General features: G+C 46.7%; 1 protein-coding gene across 1 annotated transcript in view; it reads left to right on the top strand.

Annotated features, from left to right (window-relative positions):
- The window catches only part of SLC25A48 (solute carrier family 25 member 48), a 34,913-nt gene extending 25,505 nt beyond the window's left edge, over positions 1-9,408 (top strand). The window contains exons 6-7 of the mRNA XM_004420173.3: positions 2,172-2,305; positions 9,286-9,408. Coding sequence (XP_004420230.2) covers positions 2,172-2,305; positions 9,286-9,408 — 257 coding nt within the window. The remainder of the gene's footprint in view (positions 1-2,171; positions 2,306-9,285) is intronic.
- Positions 9,409-19,643: the final 10,235 nt, after the last annotated feature.

Below are 19,643 nucleotides of genomic sequence, written 5' to 3'. Positions count from 1 at the left end.
GTGCAGACTGTATAGCAGAGACTCTGCAGTCGGAAAGATCCAAGTTCAAATCCACACTTACTCATTTTGTGACCATGGACTAGTTACTTAATTCCCTCCTCAGAACCCTGTACTGCATATGGTACTGCATTTCATTTAGGGTAAAAGTCAACATCCTTGTAGGGGCCGGCCCGGTGGCACAAGCCGTTAAGTGCGCGCGCTCCGCTGTGGCGGCCCGGGGTTCGCCGGTTCAGATCCCAGGCGCGCACCGACGCACCGCTTGGCAAGCCATGCTGTGGTGGCGTCCCATGTAAAGTGGAGGAAGATGGGCATGGATGTTAGCATGGGGCCAGTCTTCCTCAGCAAAAAAAGAGGAGGTGGCAGATGTTAGCACAGGGGTGATCTTCCTCACACACACACACAAAAAAGTCAACGTCCTTGCAATGGTTTTCAAGGCTCTCTATGATCTGGCGGCCTGTTACCCCTCTGTCCTCATTTTCTGCTCCCGTCCCCTTATTCACTCTGCTCCAGCCAGGCTAGTCTCTTTGCTGGAACTTGACGGTGCCTGGCTCTCTCCCACTGCAAGGCTTTGTGCTCGCTGTTCCTGCCGCTTGGATTTAGCAGTGTATAAGTCATGGGGGCGTTTGACAAAACTCATTTTGGTGGAGCGAAGGGTGTGAAAACTTGATTGAAGTGGGATCAAGAGAGAATGGGCTGAAAGAAATTGGAGAACCCAAGTATACCCAACACTTCTGAGGGATTTGGCTGTGCTGTAATGGGGAAAAGAGAAATGCAGCCGTGGCCAGAGGGGGATAGGAAAGTCAAGGGAGGATTGCTTGTTAAGAAGGCTGATAACATGACGTGTTTGATGCTGATGGGAAGGATCCACCGTAGAGAAGAAAATTGTCATTTCTCCTCCTCCTCCTCCTCATCATCATAGTTAGCTATGCTCGAAACTCAGCAAACACATTACAAAGCCCACGTCTTAGCCACCAAACACCAGTGTTCTCCTTCCACTGCCCTGTGTCTGAGGCCTGGCCCCCACTGGCTCCGTAAGTGCTCAGTGAGTACATGTTGGCTGAGAGGACAAACAAGGCCCCATGTGCTCTCATTTCTGGCGCGAACAAGTGTGAGTGGCCTGGCACGCCAACTTCATTTTGTAATACCCTCACCTATGGGCTGAGGGACAGGGGAGTGTGCCAGGGCAGCAGCTGGACCAACTCCAGGGAGAGCAGACCGTTATCCTGGCAAGAGGCAGGAGGCAGGAGAGGTTCAGAGGGTTCTAGAGGGCCATGGGCAGGAGGCCGCAGAGGCTGGAGGCTGGGATGGGCAGAGGGCCTGGGGCAGGCTAAGGCCTCTTTGGGGAGCTTCTGGGCAGCAATTACAAAATCTTGGAAGCCAGCTGACTTGGACTTTGGCATCAGTTCGTTTTTCTCTCCCATCCAAGAATGTGCCAATTTTTGTGTTTACACAATAACCTGGCGTTGTTTTCCTAGTCCTTTAAAGTCACAAAAAGTGCTCAAGCCAGTGTACCTGAGCTTGTCTGACGAAGATGACCCAGTGGCACATGGTCCCAAGGCTTCTATTACACATATCTGGAAAAGACAAGAGATTTGTAAAAACCTGCCCCTGCTCTTCTCTGCACTCTCTAAGCTGTCCCTGCCTTGGCGAGCAGCCTATCTGCAAGTGTTTGTTTAGCTTCTCCGTGTTCAGAGCAAATCCTGCTCTGGGGAGCTACAAGCCTTCACCCTCAGGCCTCACCCTGGGATCTCTCCCCTGGTGCCCCGGAAAGGTGCTGCAAAGTACTGGTGGGGCCTGTTCCTGTTTCTCCAATAAAAGCTGCTGATCAGGTCTTCCACTTACGAAGCCCTGACTGTGGACCTGGCACCGTGCTAAATGCTTCACCTGCCTCAGTTTATTTGTCCTCACAGCAACCCCTTGAAGATAGGTCCTGCTGCCCCATTTTACAGCTGACAAACCCAAGGCCCACAGGAGGTGGGAGACGTCTGCAAAGTCCCACAGCAGGTGGCAAGGGAGGATCAGGAACAGCCTTCACGGGTCCTGACCCTGAGCTCTTTCCACTTCCCCCAGCAGCGTATTAAACCTCTGAATGGTGGAAGTCTGCAGGGAGCCAGGTCCCCTCCAGACCCCACCACCCTGCCCATGATACCTGTTTGTCTTTCTCTTTACAGGAGCAATTTCTTGGGGGACAGCGACTCCTATGGATGTCGTGAAAAGTCGACTCCAAGCTGACGGGGTTAATTTAAACAAATACAAAGGTGTCCTGGACTGTATCGCCCAGAGTTACCAGAAGGAAGGTCTTAAAGTAAGCCCCACCGCAGTCATGAGGGGTCAGTGTCAGTCATTGGAAGGCGGGTCAGACATTCTGGAGATTATAGAGAAGGGACTCGAGAAACTAAGGTGCTGGCGGTTACCATTTATCAAGCACTATGAGAGAGCCTTATCCCATCTAGTCCTTGCAGGCTGGTAGAGGAGGTGGGTGGGTGCCCCACCTGACAGAGGTTCAGAGAGGACTGGTAACCTACCTGAGGTCACACAGCTGGTGCATGGCAGAGCCAGGACCTGCACCCACATCTGTGTGTCACCAAAGCTTGCCTTCTCATCAAGATAGGCTGGAAGGTCCTTCCTCGCTCACTGTTCAGTGCCTCACCCTCACCCCTCCTCCAAATGGGAAGTCCCAGAGCCATCTCAGTCATCACATCTCACAGGTTCAATCTGTCCTCTGCTCTCCCACCCTGCACGAGTCCAGACCCCATCACCTCTGGTCTCAGCAATTGAGGCAACCTCCAACCTGGCCTTGTCCCTCCTCTCATCTTTTCTCCTCCCTTCACCTAAAGGGCTTGTTCTTAATCCAAGCCCCTTCCTGCCTCTAAACTCTCTGAGAATGAAGACTAGACTTCCACGTCTGGCATCCAAGGTTATAAACTAATTCATCCCTGTCTATCTTGCCTCCCGGGACACACCTAGCACCCTTCAGAGAAACTATCGTGCTTGCTCTTCCTCGAATGGGACCTTGGCTTTCTTGGCATGCCTCTTAGAGTCAGCAGACTTGAGTTTAAAGCCAGGCCTGGCTACTGTGAGCTGAGGGAATCCAGGCAAGTTGCTTCAACTCTCTGGGCCTTGATTTCTCCAAGGATAATCATCCCTACCGTGAATGAGAGGGACATCTGTAGATTAAGTTAAATTAGGTACATAAAAAGTGCTTAGCTTAATGTGTCACACATAGAGAACATTTAGAAAGAGTTAGCCATTTGTCATTGGCACTAGTATTAGTATTAGTTGTTTTATTGGCGTTAATGTTACTACTGAGCTCTGGACCTTTTCTCACATGGCTGCCTCATCCCAAGCCCTCCAATCTTTAGTAACTGCCCACTCCAGTGCATCCAAACTCATATTTTTTTCCTCCAATGGAGTGCTGGAACTTCTCCTCCAGAAGCTTGGACTTCCACAAAGGCTCTCTCATCTGTGGGTGAGTGTCCAGGTCAGCGTTCTGCAGGTGCATCTGGACCATGGTCAGGAGAGGCTGGAGCAAGTTCCACAGGCTACTGCAGGTTCCACTGCCAGTACTGAGTCTGTCTGCCTATTACCCAATGCACGGGTGGGAAAGACTCCCCTTGGGTCCCTCGGCATATGGTGCTGGATCCCACAACTCCCATAGAGGCACTTTTGTTCATGGATGGATGCCAAATTTTTGTTGTTGAGGTGGGGACAAAACAAGGGACATCTTGTGCTGCCATGATGCTGACATCACTCTCCCTATGTATTTATCTTTATTGAGATTTTTATTTCTTCATACAGCTTCAAGTTATTGTCTAGCGTCATCTCATTTCACCTTGCAGGACTCACTTCAGCATTTCTTGCAGGGAAGGTCTGGTGGTAATGAACTCCCTCAGCTTTTGTTTATCTGGGAATGTCTTGATTTCTCCCTCATTCTTGAAGGATAGTTTTTCTGGATATAGGATTCTTGGCTGACAGTTTTTCATTTAGCACTTTGAGTATATTGGCTCATTGCCTTCTGGCCTCTAAAGTTTTTGGTGAGTAATTTGCTGGTAATCTTATTGAGTATCCTTTGTATGTAATGAGTTGCTTCTCTCTTGCTGCTTTCAAGATTCTCTCTTTCTCTTTGTCTTTCAGAACTTTATTATAATGTGTCTTGGTGTGGGTCTCTTTGATTCATCTTCCGGGGAGTTTGTTGAGCTTATTTGATGTTTATATTCATGTATTTCATCAAATTTGGGAAGTTTTTAGCCGTTATTACTTCAAATATTCTCCCTACCTCTTTCTCTCTCTCTTCTCCTTCTGATACTTCCACAATGTGTATTGGTCAGCTTGATAGTTTCCCACAGGTCCCTTGGGCTCTATTTATTTTTCTTCAATCTTTTTCCATTCTGTTTCTCAGACTCAATAATTTCCATTGTCCTATCTTCAAGTTTGTTGATTCTTTCTTCTGCCTGCTCAAATATGCCTTTGAATCCTTCTAGTGAATTTTTCATTTCAGTTATTGTACTTTTCAGCTCTAGAATTTGTTTGATTTCTTTCTGGGTTTTCTATTTCTTTATTGACATTTCCATTTTGTTCACATATCATTTTCTTGACTCTCTCCATATCTTCCTATGGTTCTTTGAGCATCTTTAAGACAGTTTTAAAGTCTTTGTCAAGTAGATCTGCTATCAGGTCTTTTCAGGAATAGTTTCTGTTGATTTATTTTTCTCTTTGAATGGACCATACTTTCCTGTTTCTTTGCACACCTTGTGATTTTTTATTGAAAAGTAGACATTTGAATTTAATAATGTGGTAACTCTGGAAATCAGTTTCTCTCCCTTCCCCAGGGTTTAGTATTTTTTGTTATTGTTTTTGTTTATTGTTTTTTTGAATTGTTGTAGGCTGTCTCTGTGCCAAGGATCAGCCTGAGGTGTAAACTTAAGGTTTTCTCAGGGTCTTTTCTAAGCCTGTACCTTCCCCTGAACATGTATGATCACTTTCTAATTTTCCCCAAATGTGTAGTTGCTTTTGAATGTCCTAGTCTTTAAATTCTGGCTCCCAAACTCTCTCTCTCTCTGGAAAAAGAGAAAAATGAAGGGGGCGGGGGAGTCAGCCCTTTAAATACCCTGGAAGTTACTTCAGCCAGACGGGGAGGGGCTTGCATCAGTGTGGGGATAAGAGACAACGATGGCTACACTCCTCTTGGCACTTCTGTGATCAGAAGCAGCAATCAGTGATCAGAACACAGATCTTCAATATTTGGAGGAGAGTCCTTATTACCTACCCTGGCTCCCATCAGCTGTGTGCAGGTTGCTCCAGGAGCATGTGCATAGCTGCCTGCCACAGGGCTTGGAGTAGGGAATGGGTAGCTGCTACTGTGCTAAGAGCTGAAATTGACTGAAATCAATCACAATTTACCATCCAAACTTTCCCCTGGAAGTTATAAGCCTTCAATAAATTCCAGAATTCTGAAATAGTTACACCAGACAGATTCCACCAGTGCAGTTGTTGTGTAGGTGAGGAGACAGATTCCTGGTGCTTCCTTCTCTGCCATCTTCCTAGAATCCACACCTCAGTTGTTTTTTGTATTTTTATTTTTTTAGCAGAAGTAGAGTTTGTGATTCAACCAATAAATACAGAGGGACACATAAGAGAAATTCTAACGGGATGCTCTGTTTTTATTTGAGATATTTTTGTCTGTCTCCCAAAATATTAATGTGTCCTAATTCTAAAAAGTCTGTAGAGGCAAAATATATTGCTGATATTATTTTCTGCCAAAATTATTGTGCTCTGTAAAAAACAAAGTCCTAGAAGGCAACTGAGGCCACATGCTCAATTTCTTAATCTTGATATCATTTGGTCCATAGTTTATACTTAGAGACAGGTTTTAAGTACAGATAGTGATATTCAGCTTGATTAGCCACCTCAATGACTGAGATTAATTTTTTAAGTTTTTTATTAGTTGATTAAAAAATCAATAGTATATGAACATAGGAAGCTTCTAAAGGTATAAGAGGATATACTGTCTAAATGTCCCTCCGGTGGTCCCCAGTCTACTCTCAAAGGCAATTACTGTTATGAGCTTCTTGTGATATGTTCCAAAAGTATTCATAGCCTATGCAGGCATATACATGTGTATATATTTATATATGTTTGTATATGTGTTTGCATAAATAGCGACATGAGAAAAGAAATCCCACACAGTCCTGGAAAGTTGGGTTGTCTCACAGATTCCCAGCAGCAGCAGGAGGAATGCTTTTCCCAGGGCCGAGGGATGGCTCCAGCCCCAGTCCGCTTGGGCACTGGCTCTATGGTGCGCCATTCCCAAATGGTTTTACTCGGCTCTCTGAGGCACCTGAGGCCACTGTTCCCACTTTCCTATGGAAGAAGAACTCAGTGATAATAAAGAATTGGAAAGGAGTGAAATAATGATGATGGTGCCCAATTTTCATGGCCCTTCTGTAACTCTCTTAATGATTACCAGTAAAGCAGCCTTTATGATAGCAGGAATTAAAGTCCATGGACTTTCGGGGCGTTCCCAAGTCAGGGCAGAAGAAAGGCCTGTGGTTTTGGATCCATTCCCTGTCTTCTCTGAGGCTCGTCTTGGGCCATATGGGCTGTGGCTCGTACTTGGAGAGTTGTCATCTGAAAGAAGGGGGCTGGAGGAGTCACTTCATGTCCTTTAGCCCCACAAAGGTGGCTGTTGTGAAGGGGTTTGGGATGAGACTGGATGACTCTAAGGAGAGTGAGAGGACCATTTGCTTCCTCATGCATCAGGGTCAGTTGCCACTTGGAGGGTCTGGAGCCCTCCCTCCACTCTAAGAATCCTCCACTACCACAGCCACTGCCAGGACTCTCAGCTCAGAGATGGTTCCTTTTTCACAGAGAGGAGTTTGTTCATTCATTCATTCGTTCGCTCATCCATTGATTCGTTTCATAAGATGTACAGAGGGTCCTCTGGGCCAAGCACAGTGCAGGTGCTGGAGAGTCAGAGGTGAACCACGCACACAGCCCTGCTCTCACTGCCCTGACTGGCATCAATTATGGGCACACAGACAGGCTATGGTGATTGGAAGACGATGTGAGAAGTGCTGTGATGGCAGAGACAGTGCACAGAAGGCAATGGGCCAGAATCCAGCTTGGGGTGGCCAAGGGAGGACTGCCAGGGGGTGCAGCCAGGTCGGGGGAACATTCCAACAGAGAGGACCAGAAAAGGCCCAGTGGAGGGAGAGAGCGGCCCTGTAGAGGAATGACAGGCCCTTAGCCCACCCAGAGTGTCAGTGTCAGAGCCTCCCCAGAGAAAGGGCGGGTCCAGAGCATATGGGTCTTGGCAGGCCAGGGAAGGGTGTGGACTTGACCTGGGCAGTGGGGAGACATTGAAGCTTCATGAGAAAAGACTTGGTCTGGTGGTTTTGTGTTCTGCAAGCTCAGGGTAAAAGCCGGCAGGTCTGCACTGTGCCATCTTTGGGCCTCGCAGCAGAGCAGACCACGGCTGCTGCAGGGAGGTCATGTCTGTCTGTCCAAAGTGTCCCACAGCTCCTGCAGGGCCCAGTGCTGTGGGAAAGGAGGCTCACATTCCAAGTTGGGTCCTGCCTGGCTCGTCTTGCCTCGCAGAGCCAAGCCCAGGTCCACAGGGGAGCCTCTGTGGGCACCCAGCATGGAATTTTCCTCTCAGAGCCTGACCCAGTTCCTTGACATTATTCCGTCACTCTGAGTGAGCCTGTGGAATTCCAGAAGGGTTAGACATTAGCGAAGAGTGCAGTTGTTACCAGGATCTCACTTGCCCCCTGTCTGGATCACTTCTGGCTGAGTAACTTGCTCACCCCTGGGGATCCTGGTCCATCAGCTCCCTTCCGTGGGGCCAAGGCTTCCCCTCAATCTGCAGAGGCCCTTCTCTCCCCTTCTTGACCATGTTGCATCTCCCAGGTGGCCATGGAGTCCCAAGGTGCAGGCTCCGCTCCCAAAGGAAGGTCACCTGATGTCCTGGCCAATGACAGTGGCCTGTACCTACTGTGACTCCACAGTGCCTGATAACCAAGGACACTGGGGAAATGCAAAGGGCTGGATTTCTACTTTCCTAAAATTACAGTACCAGTTCTATTTTGTAAACTTAGTAAATTATACAGGAGTGAAATAACATGTTTATATCTTATGCCTGACAGTTCTCGGGTCATTTGCGCTTGGGTAGGGACTTGTGTTTAGATGTGTTGTCTCTTCCCAGAGAAGACATTTATGGACAGTTCACCAAAGACTTTATCTGTTCTCGTCACGTTCTAGGTTATATTGTAACTATTCCTGAATGGGGCTTATCTCCGCTAGTAGTTTATAAACTTCCCAAGGTCTGGAACCACATCACGTTGATCAGTGTCTGCCCAGCACCCAGAAGGAAGATTCAGGGAGGAAGGGAAGCATCTTATCATATTCCCTAGGGGTGGAAGACAAATACAGGCTTCTTGTATTAAGGGCCAAGTTTAGCAGCTCATCAATACAGGCCACTACTCCCCAGCACTCACGCTAATGATTGAGGCTGAGTACCACTCTATATAAAGCGCTGACTGTGGATGATAAGGATGCTGACGTGGTATCAGCAGTTAATGAGTGCTTACACATGGCAGGCACTGAGTCACTGCTTTAAAAGCATCATCTTATTTATTCCCTCAACAACCGTATCAGGTCAATAGTATTATTACCCCCATTTTACAGTTGGGAAAATTGAGTTCCAGAGACTTTGCCACTTGCCCAAGAAACACAGCTACTAAATGGCAAAGCTGTGCCTCAACTCCATGTCTGCAGTCTTAAGCATGGCCTGAGTTGTCCCCGACTCTGCCCCTTTGGGGACATCTTGTGAAGCACCTGTCACAGTGGTTGGTCATGGCTAGGTGTTCTGTCCACCACTGCAAAGTGAGTGGAATGGAGAGCTCTCACTTCCAGATTCCCGAGAATTGTGAGTGTGTGTGTGTGTGTGCACATGTGTATACATGTGCCTGTGTGTATGTGTGTGTTCACAACAGAGCAGCAGTTAAGCAAGTGTACATGGTATTTGCAGGACTCAACCGTTTGCCCATAGTATTTAGTGCATATGTACCAGGGTCTGGGAGGAAAAGTGCCATCAGACATGACATGGGTCAGGGCAGGGGCATGGCTGGGGCATCCCGGGTGGTCTCCGTCTGCACAGGTCCTGGGGGCTCTATGGGGTCCAGCCTGGGAGGGGGGCCTGAGTGGGCAGCACCACCAGCCTTTTCTCTGTCCCTCAGTAGTGGCCCTGCAGAGGGTCCCCTGTGATAACGCCGCCTCCTGCCAAAGGTGTTTTTCAGAGGCATCACCGTGAACGCTGTGCGGGGCTTCCCCATGAGCGCGGCCATGTTCCTTGGGTATGAGCTCTCGCTGCAGGCCATCCGCGGGGACCACGCGGTGACCAGCCCCTGAGCGCCAGGTCAGTGTGCTTCCTTCCCAGCCAGTTGTGCCCTGCCAGAGCTTGAAAGTCTTCTCTGCCATGAAAATGTCATGGCCCTCTGAGATGTCCCTCCGTCATTTGTTTCCTGTCTACTCTGGGCTAATTCTTGGCCTAGAATTGCCACCCTTCTTGTCATCAGAAAGCTCTTCTGAAATGTCCACCTGTGACTGATGGTGGACTCGCTGCTCAGTAACTGACATCCACACAGAATATACCTGTTTATGGCGAGCTCACCTATCTGTTTTCCCAGCTTCCGTAGCACTTGGAGAGAAGTGCATTTAGCTTTACTGTACAAATTCGATACCCCAGGTTCAGGAGTGAGGACTCGACCCAGGGTGCCCACCCCCATCACATGGGCACCATCTCCCCACCTCCCTACTGAACTCATAGCCTGAGTCTGAGAGCCACCAAAGGGCTCCCAAAGCCATAGACGACAGTCTGTGCCCCCATTCCTGCCTCCTGTACCCTCTCCTTTTCTCATTGCAGAAGGATCACAGCAGCCTGAGGGATCTAAAGATAGAAAGCTGAGCAAGTGACTCGCTTGCTCAAATGCCCCCAATGGCTCCCCATTGCCCTCTAGATAAAGCATCAGTCCTTAACAGCCTCATCTTCACCACCATCCTAAACGTGCCATTCTCACTCTCATCTCTGGGTCATTCACATGCTGTCCCTGCCTAACATCCTTTTCTCACACCTTCCCCCTTGTCATTGTCTTCATCAACTCCCCTTTGTCATCCAGGCCTTGGTCTAAAGTCTCCTCCTCCAGGTAGCCTGCCCCGATGCCTCAGCCAGGAGGAGTTGCACCTGCTGTAGGCTCCCTCCCACAGCCCCTGCTCAGCCCCTGCCACATCCCCCTGCATCATAACTGCCTGACGACTTTCCTCACTCCCCAGCCAGCATGTGAGTCCCAGAAGAGCTGTGACTATTTTTCACGTCTGTATCGCTGGTGCCTCGCACAGAGCCTGGCACACAAATGACCACTCAGAAACATCATTGAGTGGATGGATGACCAACCCCCAATACCCCTCAGTCCCTCTTCCTCTTTTCCTCCCTTGTTTCTCCTTCTCTGGCCCCAAACTGGTTACCAACAGAACTCAGAGGACAAAGTGGGGCGAGTCACTGAATTTTCTAGTCAATTAAGAAAACATTTTGCCTCTGCCTTTGAGACTGCAAATTCTCTCAAGAAGGATGGTCTTCGTCAGGAAAGTCAGCAAACATCCCTGCTGCCTCCCCAGGGCAGCAGAGCTTGGCTAGGAGGCATGAATGTGGTCAGACCCGAGACCCAGGGAGAGGGCATGATGGATCAGGCTGATGAGTGGGCCCCGGACAAGCCTGAGACCCTGGCTTTAAGTAAAATGCTTTAAGCTTTTTAGTAAGGCACTCACATTCACAGCTTTCCTGGCTTTTTGCCCTCTCTTATAAAAGGAAAAGGGTAGCAACGCATTTTGCATAATTAAACATCTTGGGTGAAGAGGTACTGTATTTGGGTTACATCCAGGGCAGGGAGGAGAAGTTGTCTGGTTCTTTAAGCTGCTCTCAGATATCAGCCACTCCCCACTTTGAACAGATGAAAGTGACTTTTAAAAAAAAAATCCTATAATAAAATCAATGCATTTTTATTGTAGAAAAAGTAGAAAATACAAATAAGCAGAGAGAACAAAATAAAAATGCTTATAATCCCAATTCCTTGTTATTATTCTTCCAGGTGTTTTTATGTGTATCCCCAAAATGGGATCCTAATTTACACAGTGTTTTATAATCTGCTCTTCCTAATTCAATAGTTCAGGACCATTTTTCCACGTCATTAAATCTTTAGCTACAAGGTGGTTTTATTGCCAAGACCTGGCAGATCCCAGAGTGGCTGGACGCTTGCCTGAGCTGTCTCACCCTGCCACTTGTGACCACCCTGGTGATTGGCTACTTCAGGAGGAAGAAATTTCTAGCAAGTCAAATCCTGGTTGTCCTGGATTTGGCCTTTCAGAGAAGTGACCACCCCAACTGGAAGCTTTTCTTTCTGAAAATACGAGGGACCCAGATGTCTGTCTGCCTGTCCTCTGATGGGGTGGGAGAGGAGGCTAGTGCCTCCCAGGTGGGAGGGGTGGGGGTTCCCAGAGAATTTTCTGGAGCCTCATCTTGAACAAGCCTCACTCAAGGCATTCAACTTCCTTCTCTAACTGAAGAGCACCAAAGCCCTTTAACAAGTCCTGGATTTGAGTTTACCGAGTAGCTCTGAGATCTTGGGCAGGTCATGCTCTAGGCAGCAGTAATATCCACCCTTTAAAGACATGAAAAGCAATGCCTCCCTCCTGGTCTAGGCTGAGGACAGAGTGAGGTGATATGTTTTGGAGAACTAGGCAGCCCTACAGTTCCTATGAAGAGGTGGGATGGTGGCTAGCTTGAGCCCCGGTGCAGGTGGTGGGAATGGCGTGGAGTTGTCTCCAGGTGCCTGCAGGGAATAGAGTCCAACTCCATGCAGCTCCAGCCTCCTCCCACCAACCGGATATAGAGCTCTCCTCCAGCTCCCACGAGGTCCCACGAAGGAAAAACATTCTTTTTTCATTCATCCAACTCAGTTATTTATCTCCCAGGTCACACATATGAGTGAGCCAAGGACCATCTGAGACCCAGTGAACAGTGCATGAGGTTGTTGTTTCGTGATGTGGTTAGCTTTACCTGTCCACGTGGAGAAACCAGAATCAGACCAAATGAGGAAGATGACCTGTGGTGGTAGAAGTGGGGTCCCAACCACTGGTCAGCGGTCAGCTCTTAGGCTTGTCTGAGGCCCGTGAATCCAACTGCACCATCCCTACCCACTCACGAGGATTCCCTGCCCCCAGAACTTTCCAGGAATAATGCTGGTCTGGTCTCTGCTGTGACATTCAAACCTCACTGGCCTACTTTCAACTTCAGGAAAATTTCTTTTCAAGGAAAGAAGATACATTCTTCCTATAATATCTTTTTTTGAACATTTCCAAATAACCCCAGACAACCTCATAGCCTTTCACCAGTCTCATGGTGATGCTTTGCCAATTGTTGCTTCACAAAAATGGTCTCCAAATAGGTTGTTTGACCCCTAGATCTTGCTGACTGATCACCCCAGTTAGATGACAGTCTTATCTTTCCTCTTTTTTCCCCAGGGCCATTGTCACCTGACCAGGTCTGGTGCCACCTGACCAGGGCTTTGTGCCACTACTGACAGCAGCATCTCCAGGTCCCGGGTAGTGAATTTACTGAAGAGAGAGAAGGCCTCCCTGTCGCCCCGGCTCTGTGCCAGGTGCGCCCTCAGCCATCTGCACTGACTTCCGAATCCCTTCTTTCCCAACTGCAAGCACTTTGTCTCTTACTCCCGGCTGGGGCCACTGAGCTGCTGCCTCGGAGGGACCATCAATCGGTCACCATCTGTTTCAGGTCCACACTGGCACCTGGTGAACAGCAGGGTAAAGTAGACCCTGCCCCCATGGCTGCTGTAAACTCCTGGGAATTCACGGGTGACCTGGAGTTGTCTCTAAGTTTCCAAATAAAAACACTGAAAACCTCTCCAGGTGGTTTCTGTATCAGCTGCTTCTGCCTGGCCTCCAAGAGGCTGGCCACCCTCCTTCTTCACTCTGTTTAGACCCTTTAGATCGTTGGCCCAGCCCACTCCACGCAGGTGAGGCAAGGAACTAAGGACGGCAGGCAGCCTCACTTCTTTTTTCCCAGCTGCCTAAGGTGGACGGGGGGCAGGCAGTGGTTGAAAGAGCTCTGGAGGGAGAGGGAGCCTGTAGGAGCTCGCCCGGCCTGAGCAGCAGCACGGGCTGATGAAGCGCTTCAGAGGGGCAACACTGAGTGTGGGTGGGGTGGGCGTTCTCTGGGCCTTATTTTCACACAGAGAACAAAACAAAACAAAACAAGTTACTTTGTCCACAGTCTGGTTTCCAGAATGATTTCATTATTCTAAATTTTATTTCTCACTAGAACCACGTGGGGAGGCCGTTGCTCTTTTGCTGTTATGTGGCCTGTGTCCGTGAGGTCACTCCCACTTCTGTGCCTACACCAGGCATCCCTGAGCAGTCAGAGCCCTTTCCTGATGAGCTGATGCAGCTTCAGAATCCATCTCAGCATAGTGCACTGGGCAGCCACCACCAGCCAGTCAGAATTGGCATACAGATGAATCTATTCGCTATTCCTGGCTTAAATCCAGTGGGGAAAATACCCTTACATTCCTTTTTTTTTCCCCTTTGAAAGGGTCTTCCTTGATTTCCCCATTCCCTCCCACCCCCTTGCTGATTTGGAGCATGTCTCTGAAAATCCCCTATCCAAACAGACCCAACACCAGGACAAAGCATCGCTCTGGCACAAAGAAGTGGAAAGCCTTCGGTCTCATGGGCTTATCCTGTTACCGTAGCAAAGGGCTCCCTCCTTAAAATAGAACTCTCAGTATGCCCACCTGATGTTTCTCCTTCACTGCCTCGGACACTGTGGGGTCCCCGGGGCAGCTCTACAGGCTGCAGTCTGAACTCCACATCCCGCCGGCAGTGAGGCATTCCTTCAGACTTCACACACTTTTGAGCATTTATTATGTGCAGACACTGTCCTCGGTGTTGGGGACAGCCTCGCGGGGCTCCTGGAGACGGTTCTGTTGACAGGAGAGACAGGTCTGCATGCCCACCCAGCATCGCTGGGCCTGGGCAGGGACTGCAGATACTGAGGAAGAGATGTTCCCTGGCATCTAGTGCATTCTCGGGTGAACCTGAGGTCTTTTCTGTAACACATCCTAGAACGTGTTCTTAAGTCTGCCTCAACTAGACCCTGTCCTGGCGCTGGTCCTGGTTGCCCAGTTTGTTGGGAAGTCGTGTTGTATTCACATGACCAGCTGAGGTCTTCTGCTGGATGCTCCTGATGAGGCTGAGATGCAACAACAACCTTCTTCAGGTGTCAGAACCCCTCCCAGGTTCTCTTGATCATCTTGGCTCCTCTCCATGATAGAAAGAGGTAAGCTGAAATTGAAATAGGTTGGCAGTATATTAAGCGCAAAAATGAAGGGGCAGAATAAAATGTGTGATGTTATTCATTACTATATATATTATATATGTATATTTTATATATGCATAATTATATAGGTATTGAAAAGTATCTGGAATGATACACACCAAACTTAATAGTGGCTATTTTGGGGATGTGGGATTGGGGGAAAGCTTTCAATTTTTACTTTGGTGATGTTAATTTCTTCATACACCATGATAGTCTTTCAATTTTTTACAGTGACCATATATTGCTTTTATAATTTTTTAAAATAAACACACATCTTTTTGCAGAGCCAGGTTCCGTGCTGGGCACTTGCTTTTCAGGCTCCCGCTGGCCCTGCTGTGCTGGCCAACCTCAACCAGACTCTAAGTAACAGCCTTTCCTCTGCCAGCCCCGCCCTGCCCTCTCCAGGCTGGTTATGCACAGCCTGCAGCACACATACACACACAGGACACCTGGGCTGGGAAAGGATGCAAGTCAACTTTAATGGAGGGACTCGACCCAGACCAGACAAACCTCAAGTGCTAGCCAGTAACTGGGAAGGTCAGCCAGCAATGGCCCCGGCTTCCTCTTAAATTCTCCTGGGGCAGATAATCTTATGGAATAATTGGGGCCAACAGCTTGGTGGTTTTCCCTACTCAACAAATCATAGCCTTTCTCTCATTCAACCAAAAAAACATGTATTGAATCTGACTCTGTGCCTGGCCCTTGTGTGAGGCACTGGGGTGACCATGGCAGGGACCCTGCCCTCAGGAAGCTTTGTACCAGGCATTGATTCTGTGTCATCATCATGAATGGCTTTACACAAATGGAATTCGGTTTTTAAGAAAGGCTGAAGAGAGAACCGAATTCCAACCCAAGCACCGCTTTTGGTGTCTGCATCCCGGGCTTGAAGAGCTTTAGTCTTGACCTTTTGCCTTATTGGGGATGGAGAAAGGAATAACAATAACCGTTGTTCTACAATGGCAGTTCTCAAACAGTGGTCCCTTTAGCTCTTCAAAATTATTGAGGGCCTCAAAGAACTTTTGTTTATGTAGGTTATAACATTTACCAGAAATTAAAACTGAGAATTTAAAAAGTATTTTTTATTTAAAGTATAATAAACCCATTGCATGTTAAGATAATAACATATTTTTATGAAAACAACTATTCTTTCCAAAGAAAAATAAATAATGAGAAGAGCTGCACTGTTTTACCTTTTTGCAACTCTCCCTAATGTCTGGCTTAACAGAGGACAGCTGGGTTCCCATGTTTGCTTTTGTTTTGTCTGTTGTGATATCACTTGCCATGTAGACTTTGAAAACTCCATTGTACATTCGTGAGAAAATGAGAGTGAAAAAGGCAGATAACATCTTAGTGCTATGTAAAAATAGTTTTGACCTGCGGGGCTGCCTTTGAGAACCTCTGCTCTGCAAAAAAATCAGTCACCCAAAGGCTCTCTTGGCCGATAAACTGCAGAATGGCCACTTGGTGGCAGCAGAGGTCAGCTAAACGCTCATCAGGCACTGCCTCTCGTCCCAGCTTCCTGGCGCAAGGCTTTCTGTCTATGGGGGCTTCTGTGGAAGCACCTTCATTCCATCTGATCCTGGCCACCTGGCCCATGCATGCCGTATCTGCCAACCCAAGGCCTCTCTGGCCTTACTGTGCTCCATGACACATCCATGACCCTCTCTCTCGTGTGAGGAAAGCCTTATCTTCTCCACTAGAACTACTTAGGGGCCTGCATAAGGCCCGACTTCCTGGGGCTCCTTATGCCACACCACGTATTGGGTGGCAGGAGGCATTTTCTTTTCAGACTGTCATCTCCCAGGAGATGCAGGACAGATGGATCAGGAGCCCTCCATTCTCAGGTCCTCAGCCCTCCCTCTGCCACCACCACATCAAGGCTCAGCTGGGGGCCAGCACTCACCAGTGTCTGTTATCATCCTCCAACTTCTCTTGCAGAGTCCAAAGAGTTGTTGCTTCCTAGCCCTAGAGCTAGGAGCTCTACCTTTGGAAATTCAAAAGCCAAGAATTAACCTCTATATTAATAAATAAAGGACAATCATCTCGATCGATGCTTTTGACTTTTTCTGCATCCAATACTTGTTCATCATAAAAGCACTCAACAAACTGAGACTAGAAGAGAACATCCTCAACCTGATAAAGGGCATCTATGAAAAGTCCACAGCCAACATCAAACTTATGGTGCAAGGCTAGATGCTGCCCAACTAAGATCGGGAAGAAGACAAGGATGTCTGCTCTTGCCACTTCTATCCAACATTGTACTGAAGGTTCTAGCCAGGGCAATTAGGCAAGAAAATGAAATATAAGGTATCCAAATTGGAAAAGAAGAACTAAACTGCCTCTATTTGCTGATGATATGATCTTGTATATAGAAAATCCTAAGGAATCCATTAAAAAACTATTAGAACCAATAAACAAGTTTAGCAAGGTTTCAGGATATAAGATCAACCTACAAAAACTAATTGTATTTCTATACCCTAGTGATGAACATTCCAAAAATGAAATTAAGAAAACAATTCCATTTATAATAGCATTTGAAAAATGAAACATTTAGGTGTATTTTAACAAAAGAAGTGCAAGACTTGTACACTGAAAACTACAAAAGCTTAAAAGATCTAAGTAAATGGAATGATATTCTATATCATAGATCAGAAGACTAAATGTTGTTAAGACAGCAATACTCCCCAAATTGATCTACAGATTTAATTCAATCCCTCTTAAAATCCCAGCTGGCTTTTTTTTTTTTTCTTTTTGACATAAATTGACAAGCTAACCCTAAAATTCATATGGAAGTGCAAAGGATGCAGAATAGCCAACCTTGATCTGATAAAGAAGAATAAAGTTGAAGGACTCATACTTCCCTACTACAAGGCTGCAGTAATCAAGACACTGCGGTGCTGGCTTAAGAACAGACATGTAGATCAATGGGATAAAATCGAGAGTCCAGAAATAAACCTTTCCATTTATGGTCAGTTGATTTTCAACATGGGTGCCAAGACAATTCAATGGAGAAAGAATAGGCTTTTCAACAAATGGTGTTAGGAAAACAGGATATCCACATGCTAAAAGAATGAAATTGGAACCTTACCTCACACCGTATATGAAAATTAACTCAAGATGGATCATAGACCTAGATGTAAGAGGTAAAACTATAAAACTCATAAAAGAAAACATAGACATAAATCTTTGTGACCTTGGGTTAGGCAAAGTTTTCTTAGACAGAATACCAAAAGCAAAAGTGTCAAAATAAAAGAATAGACACATTGGATTATAATTAAAAACTTTTGTGCTACAAATGATACTGTCAAGAAAATTAAAACACAACCCACAAAATGGGAGAAAATATTTGCAAATCCTATATAAGATAAGGGACTTATATCCAGAAGATACAAAGAACTCTTTCAACTCTACAATAAAAAGACAAGTAATCCAATTTAAAAATGGGCAAAGAATTTGAATAGACATTTCTCCAAAGAAAGTATACAAGTGGCCAATGAGACCATGAAAAGATGCATCACAAGTTATTAGGTAAATGCAACTCAAAGTCACAGTGAGATACCACCTTACATCCACTGGGATGGCTATAATCAAAAAGACAGATAATAACAAGTGTTGACAAGGAAGTGGAGAAATTGGAACCCTCATACATTGCTGGGTGGAAATGTAAAATAATGCAGCCATTTTGGAAAACAGTTTGGCAGTTCCTCAAAATGTTAAACATAGAATTACCGTATGACCCAGCACTTCTGCTCCTAGGTATATGCCCAAGAGAAATGAAAGCATATGTCCTCACAAAAACCTTTACATGAATCTTCAGAGCAGCATTATTCAGAATAGCCACAAAGTGGAATCAACTCAAATGTCTATTAACTGATGAATGGATAAATAAAATGCAGTATATCCATCCAATGAAATATTATTTGACAATAAAAAGAAATGAAGTATTGCTACATGCTACAACATAATGAACCTTGAAAGCATCATGCTAAGTCAAAAAAGTGTCATAAAAGAACACGTATTGTATGATTCCATTTTTAGGCAAAATCCAGAAGAGGCAAATTTGTAGAGACAGAAAGTAGATTATTAGTTGATTAGGCTGTGAGAAGAGATAATACAGAATGGCTGCTAATGTGTACAGAGTTTCTTTTGAGAGTGATGAAAATGTTCTGAGATTAGATTGTGGTGATGGTTGCCCAGCCTTGTGAGTATACTAAAACCCACTGAATTGTACCTTTTAAATGGGTGAGTGGTCTTTGCATTTCTGCTGAGCACTCCCTTTCCAGAGGAAGAAAGATGTTGGCCTGGGGTGAGTGAGGGGATCAGGATAGGAAAGGAATTGCAAGGTTGAGACTTTACTGAGATAAAGACATTGAGACAATATCTTCCTGCTTCAAATTGGATGGATGGGCAGATAAAGAGACAGACAGAAGGATGTGGACTGGTCAACTTTAAGGCCGGCAGCATCTGGGCTTGGCTTTGGCCAGTGGCAGAGTGCCCTGGACTGGAATCTCCTGGAAGCAACTCTGCCTGGGGCCTGGCAACCTGGACAAGGCAGCCGGCTGTGTTGAGAGCTGATACCCTCCTGTTGGTCAAATGTAAGAATGTGGCTCTAGAGTTAGTTACCTGAGTTGGAATCTTGGCTTTACCACTTGTAAAGTGTGCCCCAGGCAAGTTATGTAACCTCTCTGGGCCTCAGTTTCCTCATCTGTGTGCTGAGAATAATTAAAAACAATAATTATATACCTCCCTCATGGATTGTTGTGAAGATCCAACTACATATTCCACAAAACTTGCTTGACAGAGTGCCTGGTACACAGTTAACACTCAATAAATGTTAGTTCTTCTTCTTATTTCTCCAAGGTGTCTTCTAGACAAATCTCAACTCTCCTGGCACGGGGAGGAGAGTGATTACAGCATACCTCACCATAGGCCCTGAGAATCTTGCTTTGAGCTTGCCTGCAGGGGTGTATCCTGTGGGTAATGCTATTTTTGCAGAAAAGCCAAGGGAAACCACCAGGCTAGCTGGTGACTAATCTGTGGCAGTGGGTTGCAGCTCATCTCTCTGCCTGTCTTCTCTGGCAGCCGATTGTGCTCCCAGATTGTGTTCTGAAACCATCACCAACCACCAGCGTCTGTCCTTGCTGTGATCCCTGTGCTGGGTGAGAATTGCTGGGGTGGTGGCTGCCGATGCTGCAGG

The sequence above is a fragment of the Ceratotherium simum genome, chromosome 4 (assembly GCF_057802395.1).
Source record: "Ceratotherium simum simum isolate JZ-2026a chromosome 4, ASM5780239v1, whole genome shotgun sequence".
Classification (NCBI taxonomy): domain Eukaryota; kingdom Metazoa; phylum Chordata; class Mammalia; order Perissodactyla; family Rhinocerotidae; genus Ceratotherium; species Ceratotherium simum.
This window is presented reverse-complemented; position numbering and strand designations above follow the sequence as displayed.